We start from the raw sequence: 21,586 nt of genomic DNA, 5'->3' as shown, positions 1-21,586 counted from the left end.
TCATAATTGCTTTTATCTACTTGGCAACACTACTTGGTGAGTTTTGAATTGCCATTTGAATTGTGGCATTGTCATCCATGTAACACAAAGAGAAAAGAATATAAGTTGTTGGGTTCTGGATTAAGTAAAAATGTTAAAAACTCTTGTCTTAAGCTAGCACATAGGAAAACACTGCCTGTATTACATGACTGCAACTGTTTTTTTTTTTTTTTTTTCTTTCTGGAAAGATGTTCTGCAAAGCAGAGAACAGCAGGAACATCATTTTGGAGGATGTCTGAGTGCTGGCTGAGCAGGGACCCCCTTCCCTTGGCTTCAGCCAGAGTTACACATTTGCTGAAGTGCCCTGTTCTGCCAAGGACCGTTGTCAGTGCTTTAAATGGAGGTAGGAGGCTCAGTCCATGATTTGGTAGCTCAGATGTTCCCTGCTGAGACAACTGGAAACGTGCCTGGTGTGGGAGAGCAGAACTGAAACACTTGGAATTGCTGATGGGAGTGTGAGGTATGTGAAGGAGCTGAGGGACAGTTTATTTACAATCTGGGGTGTCTGAAGATGTCCCAGTGGTCAAACCATCCCTCCTTCCCTGCTGGCCTCGGGCAGATTGGCACTGCCAAGGCCAACCCTACAACTGAAGAAGCCCTGTGAGGCTGGTCCCTAATTTTCCTTTTTTCCTCACTTTTGGCTCCTTCTGAAAATTGTACACTCTATTCCCTGCTGCTTTACTGAACTCTTTGTCACATCTCAGTTTTTGCTTTCTTTAAACCCCACGGTTTTCATAAATACTTTAGCTTGAATGTGTTTATGACTTCAATGTTCACATTTTTTCCTCCTGGCAGGATGTGTTGCCACCCCCCATTGTCCTCAAAACCCAAGGATAGGTAGGCTGAAGGAAGGCTGTGTGTGGTTAAAATGTCACTGCACTCCCAACTAGTTCTGGCTGCTAGAATTGTCCCTGGGGGTAACAGACAGCTGGACATAATTTAGAGCAGGCTGAGATTGATACTAGAGGCTAGCTGGAAGAGGAGGAAAACAAAATTGCAGTTTAATCTCTTCTACTCCCAGATCTGACCCCCTTTTCCTGTTTCAAACATCACTCCCTAGAACAGAAAATGAAGCACACGGAGAATTTAAGCAACTTGTGTTTGTCAGCTCAGGGGACCATCAGTATCAATTTAAGATGATTTCTGTCCCTGAGTGTGTCATGTCCAGAAACACTGGAGTTGTCTAAACTCAGAGCTGGGATGGTGGAGATGTTATTTTCATGTTGGACTCACAGGAATTTTAGAACATAAATTATTTTGATAACATGGCAGGCTGCCTTTCTGCCACGCTGCCTGCAAATGTCAATTTTTTTTCCATGTTTCTACTTGGAAGTGACATAGTGATGGTGAAGGATAAATTGTGAAGAATTAGATGTCTGATTTTTTATTGCTGATTAAACATGACAAACTTTCATTTGAGGTAATATTATACAAGTTTATTTATCTTCAAGGGAGATATCCTGAGCATATTCTATGTGTCATGAGGTGTTACTATATTGTAAACTTAATTTGAAAGAAAGTCTATGTTAGGAAGTTACTCTCAGTTTTCATAGAGAGCTGACATAAAGGTAAAAATTCACCCTACTCTCAGTTTTCATAGAGAGCTGACATAAAGGTAAAAATTCACCCTATCAGTTTCTTATCACAGGTGTTGAAATTACAAAAGTTAATAAGGACCAAAATGTCAGTAGCAAGGGACAGAGAACAAATTCTCTCCTTCTGCTTAATCCTCCCATTCAATCTAAACATATATTTATTGTTCTTCTTTGTTTATTGCTATGCAGTAGGGGTCATAGGTAACAGATGATGCAAACACAGAATTAGAGAAAACTGACAAAGAAAAGGCATGGAGAGCAGGATTAGAAAAATCTAGTAGTAGTATTTCAGCCTTTATTTTCAATTTATCTCCTGTATGAGAGCTCTTGCATGAGTTTTGTTATGCTGAGGCCTCTGGCTAACTTGGGCTAACCCGTGCTTTCATTTTTAAATGTCTAACAATGCTCTGAGGATATTAAAGTACAACGTTGTTGCCATTTTTTATTTTGATTTTTGCTAAAGATCAAGCCTGTGGTCTGCATGCAATTTGTCAAGCATACAATTTGCTTGTCTGCTGCAATTTATGGGGATGTGATCCTGTGTTTTGTGTGTTTCTGTGGACTCCAGCAGAAATCTGGATGCCCAGATAAGGTGGTGACTATTCCCACTGGAGTCTTTTGTCAGTAAAAGAAACATGAGGGAGAGAGTGAGTGAGTGGGAAAGGCATCTCCCAGAGGTTGTCCATCTTTTTTGTTGGTGCACTTGTGCAATCCTAATAAATTGGGAATTGAAGGGCTCTGGAAGAGTGAGTGCTTTTCAGATAGAGCTGAAAACAGCACAAGAAATGAAGGGTGTGATGGTGGGGGGGATGATGAGCCCATTTCACTTTCCATGGGTGGTTCATCACCTCTTGCATCTCAGGGAATAAGGATTTTCCAGGGCTGCAAACCTCTCCTGGTGAGACTCTGGGGTGATGTTCATTTTATTCTCCCCTCTGGAAAATAAGAAAATATGGTTAGTGAGTGTTTTCTCAGTGTTTTTAAGGCTGTAACTTACACAGGTTTATTCACAACCCCAGAATATCTTTTTGTATGGATTAACCATACAGGTAAAGACCCTTTGATGTGGTAAGAATTTCAGATATGGCAAATCTGGGCTGTAGCTTTAATTGCACTGGAATTATTTGCTTTTGCTAAGAAATTGTATTTGCAATTTAAATATTCTTCCTCTCTTTAGCTTGTATTTCTGACTTCTTCCATCTTTTTATACTGTGCAGCAACTACTTTCCATTCTCTATCAAGGATTTTCCTTCTCTTTTTTTCTCTCTCTCATGGCAGATAAGAGAAACAGCAGCCCAGAAAACATTCATCAGTGTAGACGTGTGGTTTTTGTGACACTGGAGTTGTCATTTCTTCTCCTTTTTCCTCTGGAAAACCAGCCTTGCTGTACATGGGACTTGAAGTCTGAGACTGTATTAGGTTTGGTTAAAATGAGAACTTTGTCCCAAAAATATAACCCATCTGAGGAGCAGACAGCCTTTCTGATATTGAAAATCCTAGCTGGAATATATGCTGTTGTTCTGATTAAACTGTGAGTGCAGTGCCTTGCTCTGGCTAAGGGGAAACATAGGAATGGCAGAATTCAAATCCAGTATCACACAGAATATGTTGGAGACAGCTTTCAATGTGGGTTGATATGAATGGAATACCTGTGCATCACCAGCATGGGTTTCTGACTGGCAGCTCAACTCCAGCAGGTTGTTCAAGCCCTAGGTCTCATTTTTGCAATTTTCCAGCATTGTATTTAGCTCCAGATTTTGGGAATTTCCTCTTTCTTTTTACAAGTCAGGAACATCAGGATCAGTAGATATATTAAACAATAATTTGGTCCCATAAGCATCTTCTGAACTTTCTGAATTTTCCTTTTTTCTCTTTTGAGGAAAAAAAAAAGTTAGTAATAGGGGTAAAGCAGAAACATTTCTTGTTTATATTGTGTGGGGGTGAACTTGGCACACAACCTGCCCAGTTAACCTATTAATTACTGTCCAGAGACACAACTTTTCTGCTCCATAGCTGCATGTTAATACTACAGGATGTATATCAGAGCCATTGAAATCCCTGGAATAATAAGCTTAGTGCTTGTCTTTATGCTGTCATACAGAAAGCAGAATCCAAATACCAGTGGGGATTTTCCTCTCTGTGAGATTGATGGGGTTATCCTCTCACCCCTCTTTGCAGATACCTGTGGTTGAAAGGGATCAAAATTCTGGAAAAGGCTGGAAGATGATACCACAAAGAGCTGGCACAGAAACGCCCATAACCCTGTATGCTCCCAAAATATGCTCTGTAGGAGTTTAACCACATCAGGGAAAAATTCAGTTCTGGGAGTGAGGCAGTGGGAACACCACATCTCCAAGTCCTGGAGGTGGAGAGGCTGCAGAACAACCCCAACATGTCATTTGTGTCACAGACTAAACACATCACTTACTGCAGAGTTGTTTTAAGTCACATGTAACACGGGGATTCTTCTTTTAATTAATCAGTTCAGGTTCTCATTCCCTGGAAACTCGAAGCCCTGGCAAATTAATTCCTGCTCATTCAGCCATTACTGTGCTCGAACTATTATGATTTACAAGTGATAAAGACCCAAAAGAACCTGATGGATACCAAAAGCCCCCAGTCCCCCTCTCCAGCCCAGTGCAGTTCAGTTCTGTCTGTTATGTCACTCCAGAAACCCCAGAGCTCTCCTTGGCCAACAATAGTCTCAGTGTGTCAGGGGCCATGGGCCTCTTTGGCACCACAGCTGCAGGTCATAAACACGGTTCTGGAGATTAAGATATTAAAATGTGCCTCTTGGGGGCTGCACAACAAGGCCTGAGGTGCTCCTGGTGTCCCCAGGGCAGCCTGGTGTCCCCAGGGCAGCCTGGTGTCCCCAGGGCAGCCTGGTGCTGCTTGGAGAGCTCTCCACATGAGCATTTGTCCTCAGCAATGGCGTGGTTTGCCATTCCCTCTGCCAGCCAGGGAGTGTTTGCTGCTCTGGGCTCCCACTTCCTGCACAAGGCTCCACGAGGTTGGTGGCAGAGGTTTGCTGAGCAGGAATTCAGGGAGCATCAGGCAAAGGAGGTGTAGGTGCTTTAAGAAAAGTGCTGGATGCTTTGTGCAGAGCAAGCTGCAGTTGGGGACTGCTCTGTCCTCGTGGCTTTTATAAAATCCCAACTGAAAGAGCAAGAGCCACTTGCATCAGTGCAGAGGAGGGGAGAGCATTTACCTACTCAATGTCTTACTAGCACTCACTTCCAGACTTCCTATTTATTACTTTTTATCCCATTTTATGTAGAAAAGGTTTTTGATTTTCAGCTCCCTTGCACTTGGAAAAAAGTGCCTTTCTCAGTGTAATGTTTGACAGCACTTTAAACAGTGAGCTGTGCCTGTAGACATTTTGACTTCTAGAGGCAGCACTTAGAATGTGTCAGAGTTTTAGGGTTTGGTAATTTCTGCTCATGTTCATCCTTCATTTTTCAGATGCAGATCTCTTAATAGAGCTTTTACCACAGAAATTCCACCTCTGCAAGAAAACACTGGAGCAGAAAAAGCAGAATTGATTGAGCTTAAATCAAAGGAGAGCTCTTGGTTCAACACTTTGTCAGCAAATTGTGGCTGAGTTATTAATTATCTGTCTCAGTTTTTAAGTACCTGGAATCTGTAAATCTTTCAGGAAAGCCTTTAATATACAAATCTCTGCATGTTACTGGTGCTCCTGACTGGTATCTCAGAGGAAGCTGTGGACACATGGAAATGTGTCATCCTGAAGACGGATGATTTAAGTCTGTTGAAGCAGATTGTTTGATTGTGTGATTGTAAAATAGCTTTTTTGGCACTTGTTGCTGTAGGACTAAGGGTCAGATTCTTTCTCTGCCTTGCACTGGAGATGCATCAAAACTTGTGTGGTCTGCCTGCAGTGGGTTGGGAGGCTGTTCCATTTCTGTGGGTAGCTGTGCATGTGGCTTTTGGGGACAGGTCCTGTAATTGCTGGTGAATTCCTTGCTGCTTTAAAAGGAAGGGCACAAAACCAGAGGAGATGGCTTTGGCCTCAGGACAGTTATTAAGAAGAGCCTTCCCATGTTTTTCCCATGCTTTCCTTCAGTGGATTCAGAAGGACATTAGCTAAAAGCACAAAGAGAAATGCAATTTTGTTTCTCTGAAGGTAGAGGATTGAGAGGGTTTACAGCATTCCTTGGAAGCTAATAATGATTCAAAGTTAACAGTCACATAACATGCATACAAAACACTTCCATGTAGAGAATGTCTGTGGGGTTTTTTGGATAGAATTACTCCAGATTCTTTATTCAGTTAATTTTCATCTCCAGCAGGGCTGTCATTATTTAGTAAAAGTCTTCTGCAGTGCAGGAAATGTACCTGTGGGGGAGGCCCCAAGTGTGGCAGGGTGTGCTGTTCAAGGTGTTCACTGTGTCACAGTTAGCATTGGTAGGTGAAGGGGAAGGACAGGATCCTCTCCACTGCAAAACAAATCTTTTCTTGGTGTGGATTAACAGTTAGAAATTTGGGGTTTTTAGTGTGAATCTTAGGAAGGGAAAAAAGTGCTAATACAATACTTCATTTGGAGTCAGGAGGCCTTCTTTCACTACACTGCTGCCTTTTCAGAACGACTCCCAGTGTCAGGCAGAAGGATTGGGGAGGCATGGAAGAAAGTGGAATGGATTTATTTGCAGTAATCCTTTTTACAGAAAAACCTCCTAATTTTCCAGGAGGAAACAAAGCTCACACAGATTTCCTTCACAAAAAGGTAGGGTTGTTTTTTTGTCCACCTTGAGATCTGAATGAAATCTTTATTCCCAGTTGGCAATGTGTGACAAAGCATACTTTTGGTGACAGGCTGCAAAAGAGATTAATCATCTGGTGAATTTATTAACAGTAGTAATAAGTTAGAGCTCTCAGGGATCCTCAGTGATTTTACTAGTTTGAATTTAAAAACATGTGAATGGTGTAAGTGAATTACAAGATAATAGTAACTAGAGATGTTTGCTCACAATTCAACTTTACTTCTCAAGCTATCAGTTGTTTACTGGTCTGGACCAATGAAGTGCTAAAAGCTAAATACTGTAAAATGTTAAACTTTGATGAAAGATACAAAGACAGAAACTGTTTCTTTTGCCAACACTGTGGTCAACAGCAGTGCCCTGACCTGATTACTTAAGCTGATGTTTTTCCTAAATCTGTCATGAATCAGTAATTATCAAGTTTTGCAATACTCAATGATTCTCTTGTGAATAGCAGAATTATTTGTTATTGTAGGTTGGTATTTTCTAAAAAGAAGTGTTCAACTCTTGCATCTGCAACCTCTATACAGTATGTTTGGCTTTTTCTTTTTTTTTTTTTTTTTTTTGCCTGGAGAACTGTGGAATGCCACAACAAATCTCCTGAAGAGTTTCACAAAATGTGAGGAGAATTCAATCTGGTCTAATCTGGAAGTGACCCCTCTGGTGTCTTATAAAATAAACTTTCGTGTCAGCGTGTTTTTCCAGTCATGGTTGGAAGATTTCCAGTACAAGTATTTAGTTATGGGGCTTGACTTGTAGGGCTTCTAATAGGAAAAGGAACTTGTACAACACATTGTTTTTATTAGTGGGGTGTTCTCATAGCAATTTAATATGGCAGTGCCAGAAAAAAATCCCTTTTGCCTTGCACCGAGTGCCATGCAGTTGTGTGAGGTGGGGTCAGAAGTGGGACCAGAATGGGGCTGGAAATTCAATCCATGCTTCCCAAGATTGTGGTGGCATTTTACTAACAGCTGGTTTTGGAGCCCCAGTAATCCTTGCAGCTCCTGGCAGAGTTTTCTGAGGAATGAGAGACCAGAATTAGGGGAATTTATCAGCTAAGGTAAATGAGAGACGTGGTAATGTGATGTATTGTCTGTTTAGGGAATACAAAACCTCTGTGTGGGGCTTGTTTGGTGATGTTTTGGGCTCTGTCCATGCACTCTGTGGGTCCCCCCCCCGTGGAAATTGGAGTGCACTTCAAGCCATATGTGAGGGCACTGGGGAGCTGCTGTCCCTGGATCCTTGTCCAGGGAATGCCACTGTTGATGTGGTGAGTGGGACCGTGCTCCCTGCTGGCAGCCATCGGGGGAGAACGTGCAAACAGGCAAATCTAAATGCAAATGTTCACGTCCAGCACTGGTGGAGATTTATCCAAATGATAGGGGAGTTGATAGCAGGAAAATGAAAAAGATGAAAAAAACAAGGAAATTTGAACCATCCAGTTCTTCTCGGGTGAAAATTGCTTAACTTAGATTTGTGGTTTTAAGTAAACGTGCACATTAAAAGAATGCTGACCTTTAAGATCGTGAGTTTAGATGATTTGTTGTTGTTGCTGGTTAAAGCATATGCACTTCCAAGCAGCAGAAAATACCATAAACCTGTGAGTTTGGGAATGCACCATGGAAACGAACAGCACCCTGGCAAAATAAAGAGATGTTTCCTCAATGGATCTCCATTAAAAAGCTCAGCAGAGTTCCTTCTGAACCCTGCACGCAGGGATGCTCCAAACTTCTTAAAGAGCAATGCACAGCGAAGTGGGAATTAAATGGTATCACCGTGCTTTGCTGTAAAACAAAGGAGGCTTTTAGGAGAGCCTTGAGCCGAAGTGGTAAGTTGTTGATCCATTGTGTTGGAATGCGATGAAATTAATTCCTCTGGGAGATAAGGAAAGGGATGTAGAAATGTAGTGCTGCCCTCCAGTGGCGGCGTGAGGGGGTTTGTGTCCTGTGCTCGCAGGATGTTGGCGGGAAGGCGAACAGGAACGTGCGAGTGTTTCCCAAAGGACTGGGCAGGCACAGCTCACAGGTCAGGCAGCAGCGGACAGGAGGGGGATACGAGACACAGGCGAGCTTGCCCTGGGCTGGAACTGCTGAATTGGTGGCTTTGTCCAAGGGCATTCCCAGCCAGAGGAAAGAACTCTTCCCTGCATGCCACATTAATCCTCTTTACTTCAAGTTTGCAAAGTCTTCTGCTCTAGTTTGTGAAGAAAGGAGTGTTCATGGATGAAATGAGCCAAAATTATGAATCGTCTGAGCAGACTCACCTTAAAAAGGGAGATAATGTCTTTGTGGAGAATGCCAACATAGTCTAACATATGCAATTAAATTAATTTTCCTCTTGTTTAAACTGTGATAATGACTCCCCACCACACCTCTTAAGTCAGTTTGCCTCTTTAACATGGCATGAAAAAGAGAAGAATAAGTTATATAAGTGATGTAGCAAGCTGCTGCATACAAATATTGTGTCCTATATGAGGCTTCAGCTGTTGCATTGCCAAAGCAAATACCAGTCTCTCTCTATGATATTAGGGAAAGCACAGGTAGCACAGTATTAGGGAATGCCTACAGAGGCATCTTTCCTTGTGATCTTAGCAGCAGGGCTGTTTACTGAGTGTTAAATTTTCTGTCCTGCTCTGGTGTTTTCTGAGGCTGCTGCTCTATCTTCATCTTCTGTGCAAAATATGGTTTCTGTTTCCATTTGGTTAAAGTTGTGTAAGACAAATTCAGGCAATGAATCTGAGCCTGGCAAGACTGGGAATCCTAAATACAGCCATTTGTCTTAAGGTTCAGGTTCTGGGAATTCCAGGCTGGTTTTAGATTCACAGAGTGCACCACAAGGGAATCTGGGAAAGGGCTGTATTATTCCACTGTGTGTTTTAGCTGACTGGATACCTGTGAGGAGAAGGAGTGAGATCCAGAGGGGAAGGGTATGTAGGGCTCTTGTTGAAAAGTTTCTTTGTGTGTATTAATGTCAGTGTAGATAAAAGGAGGAGTAAAGATGGCATTGATGGCAAAGAGTTTTATCAGTGTTTGTTGCCTGTGTGGAGTCTTCAAAGATCCAAATGAGAGGGAGGACTTCTGCTGGGGAGGTCAGTGTAACAGGCAGACTCTAAGGAGCACTGATGAATCAGGCTTCCCTTTGTCTATGCTTACAGGGCACATCTCCTTCCTGTTCATGTTTCCTACAGTCTCCTGATCTGCTCTTAATGACAGCAATGCTGCTTGGAAGACAAAAATCAGTTTCTGTGGGTGCAGAAGCCCTGGAAGTATGGACAGACCTATGAACATACACGTACCTGCACACACACACAGAGCAATTGGAGCTGTGTGAGAGCCTTTCTGGTGGCACCTGCTCTGTATCCATGGCTTCTGCAGAGGCCTCTCTGTCAGCTACACAGAGCAGATGCTGCAGGTTATCTCTGGGGTTAGGAGTTAGGAGGAGCCCCTTTCAGCACAGAACCAGGAAGTCAGAGCATGGCACTGGAGGCCTCCCTCCAGAAAATCCTGACCTTCTCTAAGTTGCAGTGAATGAGGCAAAATCTTTTCCTTCTATGGGCTGACCTTACTCATCTCCATGACTGTTCTCCTCCAAGGGACACTCTTTTCTATTAAGGTAAGATTAGACATTGTGGCTCAGTTCCATTGATTCAGAGGCTAATTGTTGATGTAGAAAGATACAGATGCTGTGCAGAACCTGCTTAGTGATTTTATAGACACTTGGAGGCAAGTTGGAGGGAAACTTTCAGTCCAGTTGTCTAGTTAAGGGCAGGGAGTAAAATATCATGTCAATTCATAGAGATATTAACTCATAGAGATGTTAACTCATAATTCACTACACTGATGTACATGTACTATTCTGATAATGACAGCCTGAGGCTTTAAACTTTATCAGACTTCTGAGCATAGAAGACAAGTTCATGACAGCTGAAGACACTACATGTGAAACAGCAGTGAAATAGTAATTTGTTAGAATTGTTACATCTGTCCCTTCATGTAGATGTTTTGTTCCACCTCACACAGTACAATATATCCAGGAGTAGGCGTTGTTTTCCTTGCTTTTCCCATCTGTCCCATCCCCCTGACCCCACCTGGCTCTCCAGGCTTCAGTGTTGCCCCTGTGGTACTTTGTTTCAGTGCTTCTCATTGATTTTAGTTTAGCAGGTGGTCTAGGATATCTGAAACAGAAGAAAAACACTCAACAGAGGAGCAAACAACTGCTCTGTGCTTAGGGACATCTTCACCTTTGATCAAGCCTTGCAGAGCTCTCTGGGGCTGGAATGAGAAGTAGCTGCTGGCTCCTCTGGTGTGTTTGCTTTTGTGTGGATACAGCCTGTGACAAGGATGTTCCCCAGACTACCTGTGCAGGTTGATTTGCTGAGAACCACACTGGCAGCATCCTTCAGGCATCGAGTAAAGACAGAGCAGTTGCTGTCTCAGGAAGCTGCTGCTGCCCTGTAGCTGCAGAGCCAGGAACATGACTTGGCTTCCCAGCACAGCCATTCCCTCTCCAGCTCCAGGGGAGTGGAACCCTGCGGCGGAGCTCTGTGGGTTCGGCAGCACAAAGCTGAGAGCTGCAGGAGCAGGAGCTGCTTTCCAGAGCCTTGGCACAGCCCCACACACACCAGGTATCTGCTGAGCTGAGCCTGCCAGCTCCTCCAGCTGCCCTGGGGAGCTCACAAGTTCCTTGAGCCCGCATGGAAGTTACAAGATGGGACTGCTCTGCCAGCAGGGCTGGTAAATTCCAAGAAGCCCAGATACTGGATTCACAGAAATTACAACCCTGCTGGCCACACGGGTGGAAGCAGCAATGTTTTGGAGTTTCATGAGCTTTAGCTGTTTCTCCATGTCATTTACAAGTTCCAGTTGTGCATCTGCGTAAAGGGCTTTGGCACAGGCAGCCAGAGCTTTCCGTGGCTGCAGTCACAGCCAGCACAGTGCACAGGCAGCTCTTGGAGCCCCTGCACAGCTTCCAAACCTGGTGCTCTCTGGCCAGGGGGATTTGGAACGTGTCCCTCCTGTTGGTTTAGCAATTCAGGGGTGGGATATAATTTAGCACATTGCTAATGACCTTGTACTCTCAATGGAGCCTAAAATTGATGATTTGGGGAGATAATAAATTCTACTCCTCAACCAGCAAGTCTGGAAACTCTCTGTAGTATCTTGATGTGAAGGGAGATTGGAAGTAGAAAAATCAAGTTATCAGATAATGAGAATATTATCTTTGTGATTTTTCTGCAGAAATATTTAGATGACAGCAGTTTCTAAATTCTGTCAAGGTTTTCTCCTGGTGAGAGAGCAGACATGATGTATTTAAATGGCAAAGAGGGTGGGTTTTAGTTTTATAGTCAGGGTAAACTGGCTAAAACCACATCTTACCCTCATGTTTTGTCTCTCAGAATTTACAAGTACCCTATCAGCTGTACGTACTGCACTGAGAAAGAAAAAACACACCAGTTTTCTTAAAATATCTGACACTTGGACAATTTGTTAGAAAAACATATAAAAGTGCTGAACTTATTTTTTTAATGGATAGCAGGCTTTATGTTACATCAGTTATTTGCATCAAAGGGTTCTAAATAACCTTGATGTCTTTCCCCTTCATGTTCTGTGGAGATCATTGGGGTAGAAACAACTTTTTTCCTAAGTGTGTAAAATGTACAAGTTGAATCTTGTGACATTTTTGGCCTGGACTTTACAACTTTAATATTCTTTAGGGGGTTTTTTTTAGCATTGTTTTTTTTAGGGGTGTAGTTATAAATGTTAGTGTTCATCTATAATATAAATTGATGAGAACCAATAGAATATGTGATATATATTTTAAAAACAACAAGGCTGCCACAATAGATTTGAAAATGGCAGGAAGAAAAAAAAATTTGATTGGGTATTTATATGGTGTACATACCAAATTATCAGAGTAAGAAAAATTGATCCAGATGGGATATTCCTTATATCTGTGTACATTACCACCTAAAACTTGTCTGTGTCATCAGGCAAACAGCAGCAATGATGGAAAAGGGGATTTCTAGTTGGGTCTGCATTTCCTTTGCCTTCCTTTGTGCTCCCTTTGCAAACACGAGCAGTTTTGCTCCCAGGGTATCTCAGTAAGGTGGGGAGGTCGAAGAAGCTGATCAATCATAGAAAATATTCTGGAAATGCTTCCCTTGGTAGCTGACACATGGGTTGTTAATCATTCTCCTTTCCCTGAAAAAGGGAGTGTGGCAATATATCTTTGTGTCAGAGCAGTTTTCTGTGTCCAGAGTCTCTCACTCTGGCTCTGCACATCTCAGGAGTCGTGCCAGTGTGGCTCTTCTCTCCTGATGTAACTCTTCCTTCAGGATGTTGTGGGCAGCTCCTCTTCTGGGTGGCTGCTCTGCACATGTTTTTTCCATTATATTAGCAGCAAAGTGAACTGGCACTTGTGAATCTTCTTGCACCCTGCCCCCCCTTGACTGGCAACTCTGCTTCTTGTAACTAGGCACAGAATTTGCTGGAAGGAGCAAGAGGGCAGATTCTGCTGGTTTGAAAGTTGGCCTTGATGTGTGTGACTCTAAAGTAAATTTTGTCAAAACCATTGATGAATAAAACTTTCCTCATGTTTTCCGTTTTTGATTAAAGTTAACTCCTACTTTACAACCTTATTACTAGCCTTGTATATGTCTCAAGTATAATGGTTGCAGCTGCTAAGAGAGTAATTAAGCTTCAAAGCTTTGTTATTAAAGACTCAGCAAGGACACCCCAAAGCAGAAGAATTTGCAGTTAAGACTGTACAAATCCATCCTTAACAAGCCCATATCGAGTAGGGATTATGTAGCACAGGAATAGCATTTCTGTATGGGGGATCCTTGCAAAATCTGAACATAATGAACTGCATGGAGTACAGTACACGGCTGAACGTTCCAGGATTATGAATTTGGGATTTTCTGAATTTCTTTTAATAGACATGGCTTTGCCTTGAAGGGCGTAGCTGAAAATCATTTCAGATAAGCAGGACTCTGCAGCCCAGGATTTTGCCTTGACAGTCATCTGTAAAAAATGTTAGTTGATGTTTCATTCCAAAATAATGAACAAAAGCCTTGATTCTGCTGTTAGATCTGGGTTTATGAATCATCAAGAAGTGCATTAACCTATGTGTGTGGGTGGCTAAACTGCAGCGTGTGCCCCGAGCTGTTGCTCCATCAAGACTGTGGAGTCATCCAGAAGGGTGGACAGCTTTGTGCTCTTGCCTGTCTGTGCTGAGCAATGGGCCAAGTGGGAGGTGGATTCACCAAAACTGGGAGCCCCTGGACCTCCGTGCTCGTTGCTCAAAGCTGCCTGCAATGGGCATCTCTGGAGCACAGCTTTGGGTGTCACTGAGTGCACGAGCCTGGTGGAATAAACATGGCATCTAAACATCTCCAGCCTGCAGTCAGGGGACAGGGGGGCTCTCGTTTAAAACATCTCTTACTTGCTGAGATACTTGAGCTGAAATTCAGAGGATATGTAAAGTCATCTTGGGCTCTTAAAAGAGAAATTACAAATTCTCTCTTTTGATACCATAACCTGTTTCCCCACAGTCACCTTATTATCTTTCCTCATTGCTAAGGCTTCCTCCCCCCACCAATGTTTCTTTGTAATTTCTCCCATTACCAGCAGGAATTGTGGAATAGTGTAGTAAAATTTACATGATTTTTGGGAAGAATTGCTGTTTCTCATAAGCACATTCAGTTAATACCTTTCAACTAAGGTAAAGCTCAAAGGAGCCCCTACTGAGCAGAGGTACAAGAAGAAGTGAATCTCCATTACTATATGTAGTAAAGCTGTAGAACTCCTTGCCTCAGGCATTATGAATGCTGCAGCTTAGGTGGGTTTGGGGGGATATTGGACAGGTTTGTGAAAAACCAATTTGTTAGGGATGCTAAATGCATGGAAACATATGTCCTAAGGAGTTCATGAGCCACAGATTGTTGGAGAGCATTTGGGAAAAATACCTCTGAGTTTGCCTTGTACTTGCACCTTGTTTTAGTTGCTGTCAGATGAATTATTTGCATCTTTGGGCTGTTATCATTAAGATGGTAGGGAATTGTTTTTGTAGGGAATGTCTACCTCAGATCATTTTTTGTTTGTATAGAGATTTCTAGGAAATACCAGTCTGGTTTCTATTGCTTCAAACGCAGTGAGAGCAGAGGGGAGATTAAACATAAAGAGTATTTAATTAATGCCTTATCAAATGCTTCCTCCTTGTTGTCTCTTCATTTGTCTCCCAGGTTGTCCTGTTGTGAGTGAGTGTGGTGCTCTGTGGTTCAAGTGCAGCACCTCATTTGCACACTATTCAGCAGAGGCTGAACCAGGGAGTGGCAGCAAGTAATGGAAAGGGAGCTTTTCCCTCTGGGATGGCAAAGGAGTCCCAGGGCATACTCTCTTGGCTCTGGGAATAAGAGAAGTGAGGAGAAATACAGTTAATGGCATTTTCTTGTGGCTCTCACTGCAGGCTGATTAGACAGCAGCTGGACTGGGATAGAAGTGGGAAAGAGGAGGAAAAAATATGGAGGAAGAAATGGTTCCTTTTTGCCTCTATCCTCTTTCTGGTGAGGCTTCAGTGAGGGAGCTCTGAAGCTGGCCATGAGCATTCAGCAGGGAGGAGGGAAGCAGAGAAGTTATGGAAAAACCAAGTGTGAGGACCCCATCACTTTGTGAAACACTCTGCCCTGACATTTCGCTGGGAAATGTCATTTTCGAGTGGTGCTTCCAACCGCGCATCGTTCTGTTTATGTTTCTTCCCGTCTTTCTGCAAATCCTCCCTGGAGAATGCATGGACATTATTATTGGGGTTCTGAGAAGCTCAGTGGTTTGTTTTCCCTGCAAAGCTGTTCCCCTCCCTCCCTGAATCAGCTGCATTCCCACGGGAGGAGGCTTCCTTCCTCCCCCTTGGCTGGGTTGATCTCTTTGGGCTGGGGCTGCTCCCAGCCTGATGCCGTGTGCCGCAGCAGCCGTGGCTCTTCTGTGCTGCAGCAAGTGCTGCCTCCTGACACTGCCTCCCCTGGGGGATCATTAGCAGGGTGGAGGCTCTGCACTTTCCTAGAAACAGGAAGAGAAGAAGAGCTTGAGAGATGGGAGGCCTAAACAATCTAGAGTTAGATTACAGTATGAACTCCATGACATCAGCTCCCTTCAGTCTTCCCACCCATTGGCTTTCTCACGGCATTTCTGCTTAGGCTGGTCAGGATCTGCAGATATCCATAATAAAATGCTAATTCTTTTGTGGTCCAAAGGGCCAGAGCTGCCTGTCCCACTGGCCTCGACTGGCAAGTCAGGAGTATGGAGAGCTGCATGTTGAACTGCACAGGTAACTGCATTTATCTAACAGGCCAAAATTCAGAGCACTTCAGAACTACTGTCAAGTGATATAGTCACCTTCAAGTCTTGTAAATTTAAACAAAACCTACAAGGAGTAATAAGATTTTTCACTGCTAGCTCCTTTCTGCAGCAGTTATTCATCACGTTTTGTATGTGCTTGGTCTGTGGAACTATGCCATTCACTCATGAATGATGTGCTGGATGTATTTTTGGCAGTAATAAAGGTCAAAATAAGTAAAGCAATAAATAAAAATGTTTGGTGTATTTCCCCTTTAATACAACTGTTTAAAAATGATGAGCAATAGCAGGAGAAAAAAATCTGCGAAAGACCAGTGTTTCTAAGTCTTGGTAGCCTTGAATTGTTTTTCCAGGAAGGAGAAAAAAAATGGGGTTAAGAAACAACTTTGGTTCCCTTCAGAACCTTATTGCCAGCTGGAGACAAAGTGAATCTCCATGTGCAGGAATCCAGGTAGTGTGTGGAGTTGTAAGTCCCAGCTCCATGTGCTCCCAGACAAACACAGGTGTGGATTCTCCAGAGGGGCTGGAATGAGCTCGGTGTCACTGCCTGAGATCAGTGCTGTGAAGTTGGCACTTACCTTTCCAACCTTGCAGACAACATCTGCTTACTCAGGCTCCTTGTCTCACTCCTGGAATTCCTCTTGCCCCCAGCCATGATTCCTGCCTCTGGAAGGTGCTCCATGTCTCTGCACGTTCAGCAGCACCTCCAGACAGCTTTGAGATATGCAAATTCCTCTCTCTGGGGAATGGTTCACTGCAAGGATTTAACCTGTGCACCTGTGCCAGCACTTCTCATCTCCAAACACATGGATTGAGGATCTGAGTACCAATGTAACTTCCTACCAATGGAACATAATGAAACACACCTTTGGTTAAAAAATGCTGCCAATTTGTGGGATGGGGATGAGTTCCAGATCCTCATTCTTATTCAAAGCTTGTGGCCAGGCTCCTCTCTGTGTAGAAGAAATGGGTAAAACTCACATGGAGACAGCCAGGAGGTTGCATTTTGTTTTTGAGCTCCAGGTCTGAGTAGCAATAATGAATAAAACAATGTCAGTTGATTCTGCTATATCCTAATTATGTTCTGAGACATCCCCTTGCCCCTCAGAGAGCTGTGGGGGTGATGTTCTGTCTGTCAGGCTGCAGGTGAGATTTGCCAGCTTGTCTTTTGGAGCAGTTGATACCAGCAGGTTCTGTGATAGAGCTGCTATCTTGCTGCTTCCTTCAGCTTCAAGGTCACAAATTCATGTGGGCTGGGCTGCTCAGAATGGAGATGCAAGATCCCCAACATATCCATTATGTGTTAACATTGCACACTGCCCTCCACTGTGCTCCAGTTCCATGTGGCTTCTACTCCATCAGCAAAGGGCTCCTCTCTGATTTCTCATTTCTCTCATGGAAACATACATACAAATCCACAGGTGTATTTTTGTGCTTATTATATAATACTACAAAGCAGATTTTGTTATGCTTCAAAATAATTTCAATAATTTTGAAATCCTTTGGACAAAAGTGACTCTTGCCATTATCACTATCTTTAAATTTTATATATGATTTTAGATATGTCATGTAAGTCTGGTATGAAGAGAATACATAGTTGAAGTAACCACCTGAGGCAAGGATACAACTCTTCTACCATTTTTTTTTCTCCCAGTCTGGTTCTAATTGCAGCACCCTGATCTGGGAGGGAGTGAGGTGTCCCACTCAACAGCACCAGTACCTTTAGATTTCCCCCTCGAGGTGAGGCTGTGTTTTTGTAGTAGAGCTGTCAAGGGTTTGGTGGGATGCCATTTATCTCCTGTGTCACCATCACAATATTGCAGCTGTTCCTGTTAGGAACTCCTGGATGCTTGTTTAGATGCTGAAGGCAATGCATTAGGAACTGATGGTGAGTGATTATTATCCAATCAGTTCCTGATGCAGTATCTGCCACATCAAAAACTCTGCAGTGGTTTTGGTTGCCATTTTTTAATTTTAAACTTCAAATGTTGAATCTTAACAAGGTCGGTGTACTAGGAAGAAAAAAACTCCAACTTAATTGCACCAATCAGTTTTAAAAGGAAATTTATACCTTTTATCTAAGAATTGCTGAGAATAAATATTAACAAGAATCACTCTAGGCAGCACTGCTGGAGACCATTATACATCTTGTGCAAGTTTTACTTTTCAGTTCTTCAAACCTGTTGTTTCCTGGTTGAATAGTTGAACACAAATTAGTCAGCAAGTGTGCTGTGCTTCTCCAAAGGGCAGGAAATGATGTAGGCCTGCAGCAGGGCAAGTCTGCAAATTCCCTGTGTGTGAGCTGTGAAATTCAGAAGAAGCTCCAGCCCTGTGCCAGCGTGGGTGGGCTCTCTGTGTGCAGCACTTTGGCAGTGAGAGCTACAGACCAAATGTCACTGGCCCACTTCTTACACTTGTGCTGCACCCAGAGCAAATTCTGCATTGGAAAGGAATAATCTAGTTCCAGACCTGAGGCTTGAGTGTGTGCCAGGGGTGTTTGTCCATTTGCTGTAGGTCTAGGTGTACTGAGAGCAAATGGCACACCCCACAGCCCCCAGACATCAGGGAAAGCACTGATTTTGGAGAAAGATGGGGTTTGTATTTCTGTTTCAGGCCTGAAAAGAAATAATCTGATTTAATGGAGCTGCTCTTCCCACAGGGGTTGTATTTAACTGGTAACTTTTGTTTCTGCTTTCATGGCACACATGTCTGTCCAAAAATACTCTGCAGTCTGTGTCCCACAGATATTTTCACAAACTTCAGCTTTGGGTATGGAAGACAGATGCTTACAGTGGTCAGGGGAGTGTCAGGTGACAAAGAGAATGAGAACTAAAGCCATATAAATGTCCTGCACATGCTACACTTTCACATCAGGGGTATTTCTGTTAGCAGTTCTGAGCCAGCAATGGTGTCCCTTCACCAGGGCTGCTTCAGACAGCAAATTTTATCTCAGAACAATTTCCTTCTAAAATTCTGCAGGACTAAAAAGAACTCAGGTCATACCTGGTCTTGTTGAGCATCAACTTCTGTACATTAGAGTCAGCCATCTCTTAGCAGGTTCCTTTCATCCCTAGTGTAAAACAGGAATATTTGCTGGCAGGCTACAGATTCCTTGGAATCTCACACATAAATAAAACCTAGGGATGTATCTCTAAGGCTTGGCCATCTGGAGCTTTCAACCACAAAACTGGGGTGTAATAAATATGTTTTATGTGCTCTGGCTATAAATAATATTTTTTTCTGCTATGTATCCATAGGCTGACTAGAGCCATCTAATGTTAATGGGAATCTTGTATGGATTTCTGCATCTTTGGATTGTTCCTCTTGAGCTGGGGAACTTCAAATATAGACAAGTTACAAGAATCCTGACTGGTTTGAGTTGGGACCTTACCAAGGTCATAAACATGGGGAAAATTGACTGCAATTGTTTTGGGTAATGGAAAATCCAGCATAGAGGGTGGTTCTGGTGCAACAACAGTCTTTGAACTTGTGAAAATTCTGGACACAGAACTGTGTGTATCTTTAAAAAATTGCAGAGACAAGGGATTAAGCACAGAAAAGTCATCATCAGCCCTGCAGTTCAGGGCTAAATCAGTGGCTTCAGGAGATATTTTGGCAAGTAACAGTTTCAGGGTGGTTTAAATGAGATGTGACTTCAGAAAAAGTTGTGAGCACAGTTAATGAAGAGATTGTTGTACTGCTGCAGGGTGCTGCACCAGGGAAACTGGGAAAGGCAGGAGGCAGCAAGGCAAAGCCTGGAGGTTGGTGTATGGTCTGGACAAGGCCATGAGGTTCATCCCATGTGCATGGCATGTCTGGGCTTTGTGCACTGCAGAGGTGGCTCTTGGGTCTGGAATGAAGGTGCCATGCAGGTCTGCTAATCCATTAGAGCAAAGAAATTGCTGTGTTTAGCATAATCCCAGCTACAACTGTGAGAGAGTTATTAACTGCTCACAGTTGCCAGCTGAGATTAAGCCAACTCACAGCCATCCAGGTTAGGCCTGCAAGTGGGTTCATGTCAGCTAAATTTCTTCCCTGAATGTCCTACACAGAAAAAAATGGCATAATTCCACAGACAACACCTGGTGCTGTGGATATCTGTCATTAAAACATTTAGGTTCTCTCTGTATCTTCTCTGAGAGAACTATTATTAAGCAACTTGCTGAATAAACCTGGTTTATTTGGTGATCTTTGGCATGCCCCAGTCTGGGTGTGAACTGATAAAGCAGACTTGTTCTTTCTGGTTCAGCTTATTTGGCTCCCCTTGTACAATAAGAAATACAATAAAATACCCATTCCAGGGAGCTCTCTGACTTCTGAACTAAAACCATTTATGTAAAACATCTAAAAGTGATGTGCCAGTTTCTGCAGCTCCTTCACTTACCTCCTTTACTGCTCCTGGAACTCTGCTGAGCAGCACCCTCAAACCAGGGTGGCACTAACCAAACCCTGCTTTCCTGTTGGGCACTGAATCTCAAATGTTTAGGGGTAAAGTGCCAGAACTGCAAACAAGAAAAGAATCAAAAAAGTTGGATGAAACTGAAGACATCTGATGAAATTAGAAGAAAAGCAGGTATTGAGAGATTGCTGTGGAGAAAAGCCATACAAAAGTTTTCTGGAAGATAAAATAAAACATCAAGGTGTTTCCTAGAGCTGTTTACCTGCAGGACACGATAACAAGATCCTTCCCTGTGGTTTGCTGCAAGAGCAGCGTGCTGAACCAGGAGAACCAACTGTTCATTCCCTGCAGGAAGCCTCTGGCTGCTGGAGGGACAACTGTGGGCCCACAGGCAATTCCAGGGAAATCCTCACCCTGCCTGAGCCCTCCAGCAAACAACAGGGCATGTGCTGGGATTGGGTTTGTGCTGCTTTCCTTACCCTGCCCATTAAAGCCAGGAGCTCCCAGGGCACAGCCTGGGCCATCCCTGATGGGGAGCTGTTGGATTTTCTCTGGAATAAATTCCCAGCAGCCCTGGAGCATGCTGACAGGGAGCTGCTCAGAAAATGCTCAGGAACACGGAGCTTCTGCTGGAACAAACCAGGGGCAGGCCTGGCAGGTGGTCTGATTATGTTTGCTCAGCCAGTTCCACAGTATTTGCCAGACAAAAGAAGGCATCAGGTGGTACAGAAAGTCCCCAACAAAGCTCCAGATGAACACAGACATGACCAGACTTCCTCATCTGTTGCAGATCTGGGAAGCTGAAGGGAAAGGAGAAGGCACAAGGAGCAGGAGATGCTGTTGCTGCTTATGTGGCAGGCTGCTAAACCCTGCACTGGGGAGAATTCTGATTTCTTTGTGTTTCTTTTGTAGTGCTTCAATTGTTTTCCATTGGGGACAAAAGAGTTACAACTGTGAGGTCAGTTCCTGTAGCTGCTCCTCTTGTTCAGTGGTTTTTGGTGCCCTTTCCTTGCTGCCAGCCCTGCATACAGTGCTGGCTATCAGGAAAATACCATTTTGGTACAGAATCAGTTTGCTGTGGGTGGAGGAGGCTCTTAGATCGAGATTTTTTTTCAATTTAGGCCTCCAAGTGTATGATTGTGAAATTTCTGTGGAAGCAGAGGCTCCAAAGGAGTAGGAGGCCACTTCTAGACAGGAATTTAGACAAGCCCTACAACAGCATGGTAAATAGATGTGAATCAATAGCACAGAGGGTCCCTGCACAGGTTAGATGTTTTTCCAAGGCTAAATATCCATTTTCTGTCTTGTAGCTTCCCTATGAGCGAGAAGGTGCTCCAAGTTCCTGAAAGCTTGGGCTATCCCTTATCTCTGGTGCCTAAAAGCCTTATGGTAAAAGAATATTAATATTGCTCTAACACATGTAAT

At 43.3% G+C, this 21,586-nt stretch overlaps 1 protein-coding gene across 3 annotated transcripts in view; it reads left to right on the top strand.

Annotated features, from left to right (window-relative positions):
- The first annotated feature begins 214 nt into the window (after positions 1-214).
- The window catches only part of CCDC85A (coiled-coil domain containing 85A), a 142,841-nt gene continuing 121,469 nt past the window's right edge, over positions 215-21,586 (top strand). Inside the window, exon 1 of one of the 3 annotated variants that reach the window (XM_079329444.1) lies at positions 215-382. In XM_079329444.1, the coding sequence (XP_079185570.1) occupies positions 271-382 (112 nt within the window). In that variant the 5' untranslated portion in view covers positions 215-270. The remainder of the gene's footprint in view (positions 383-21,586) is intronic. The other 2 variants (XM_079329445.1, XM_079329446.1) reach the window with 2 other exon arrangements.

The sequence above is a fragment of the Erithacus rubecula genome (assembly GCF_903797595.1).
Source record: "Erithacus rubecula genome assembly, chromosome: 2".
NCBI lineage: Eukaryota > Metazoa > Chordata > Aves > Passeriformes > Muscicapidae > Erithacus > Erithacus rubecula.
This window is presented reverse-complemented; position numbering and strand designations above follow the sequence as displayed.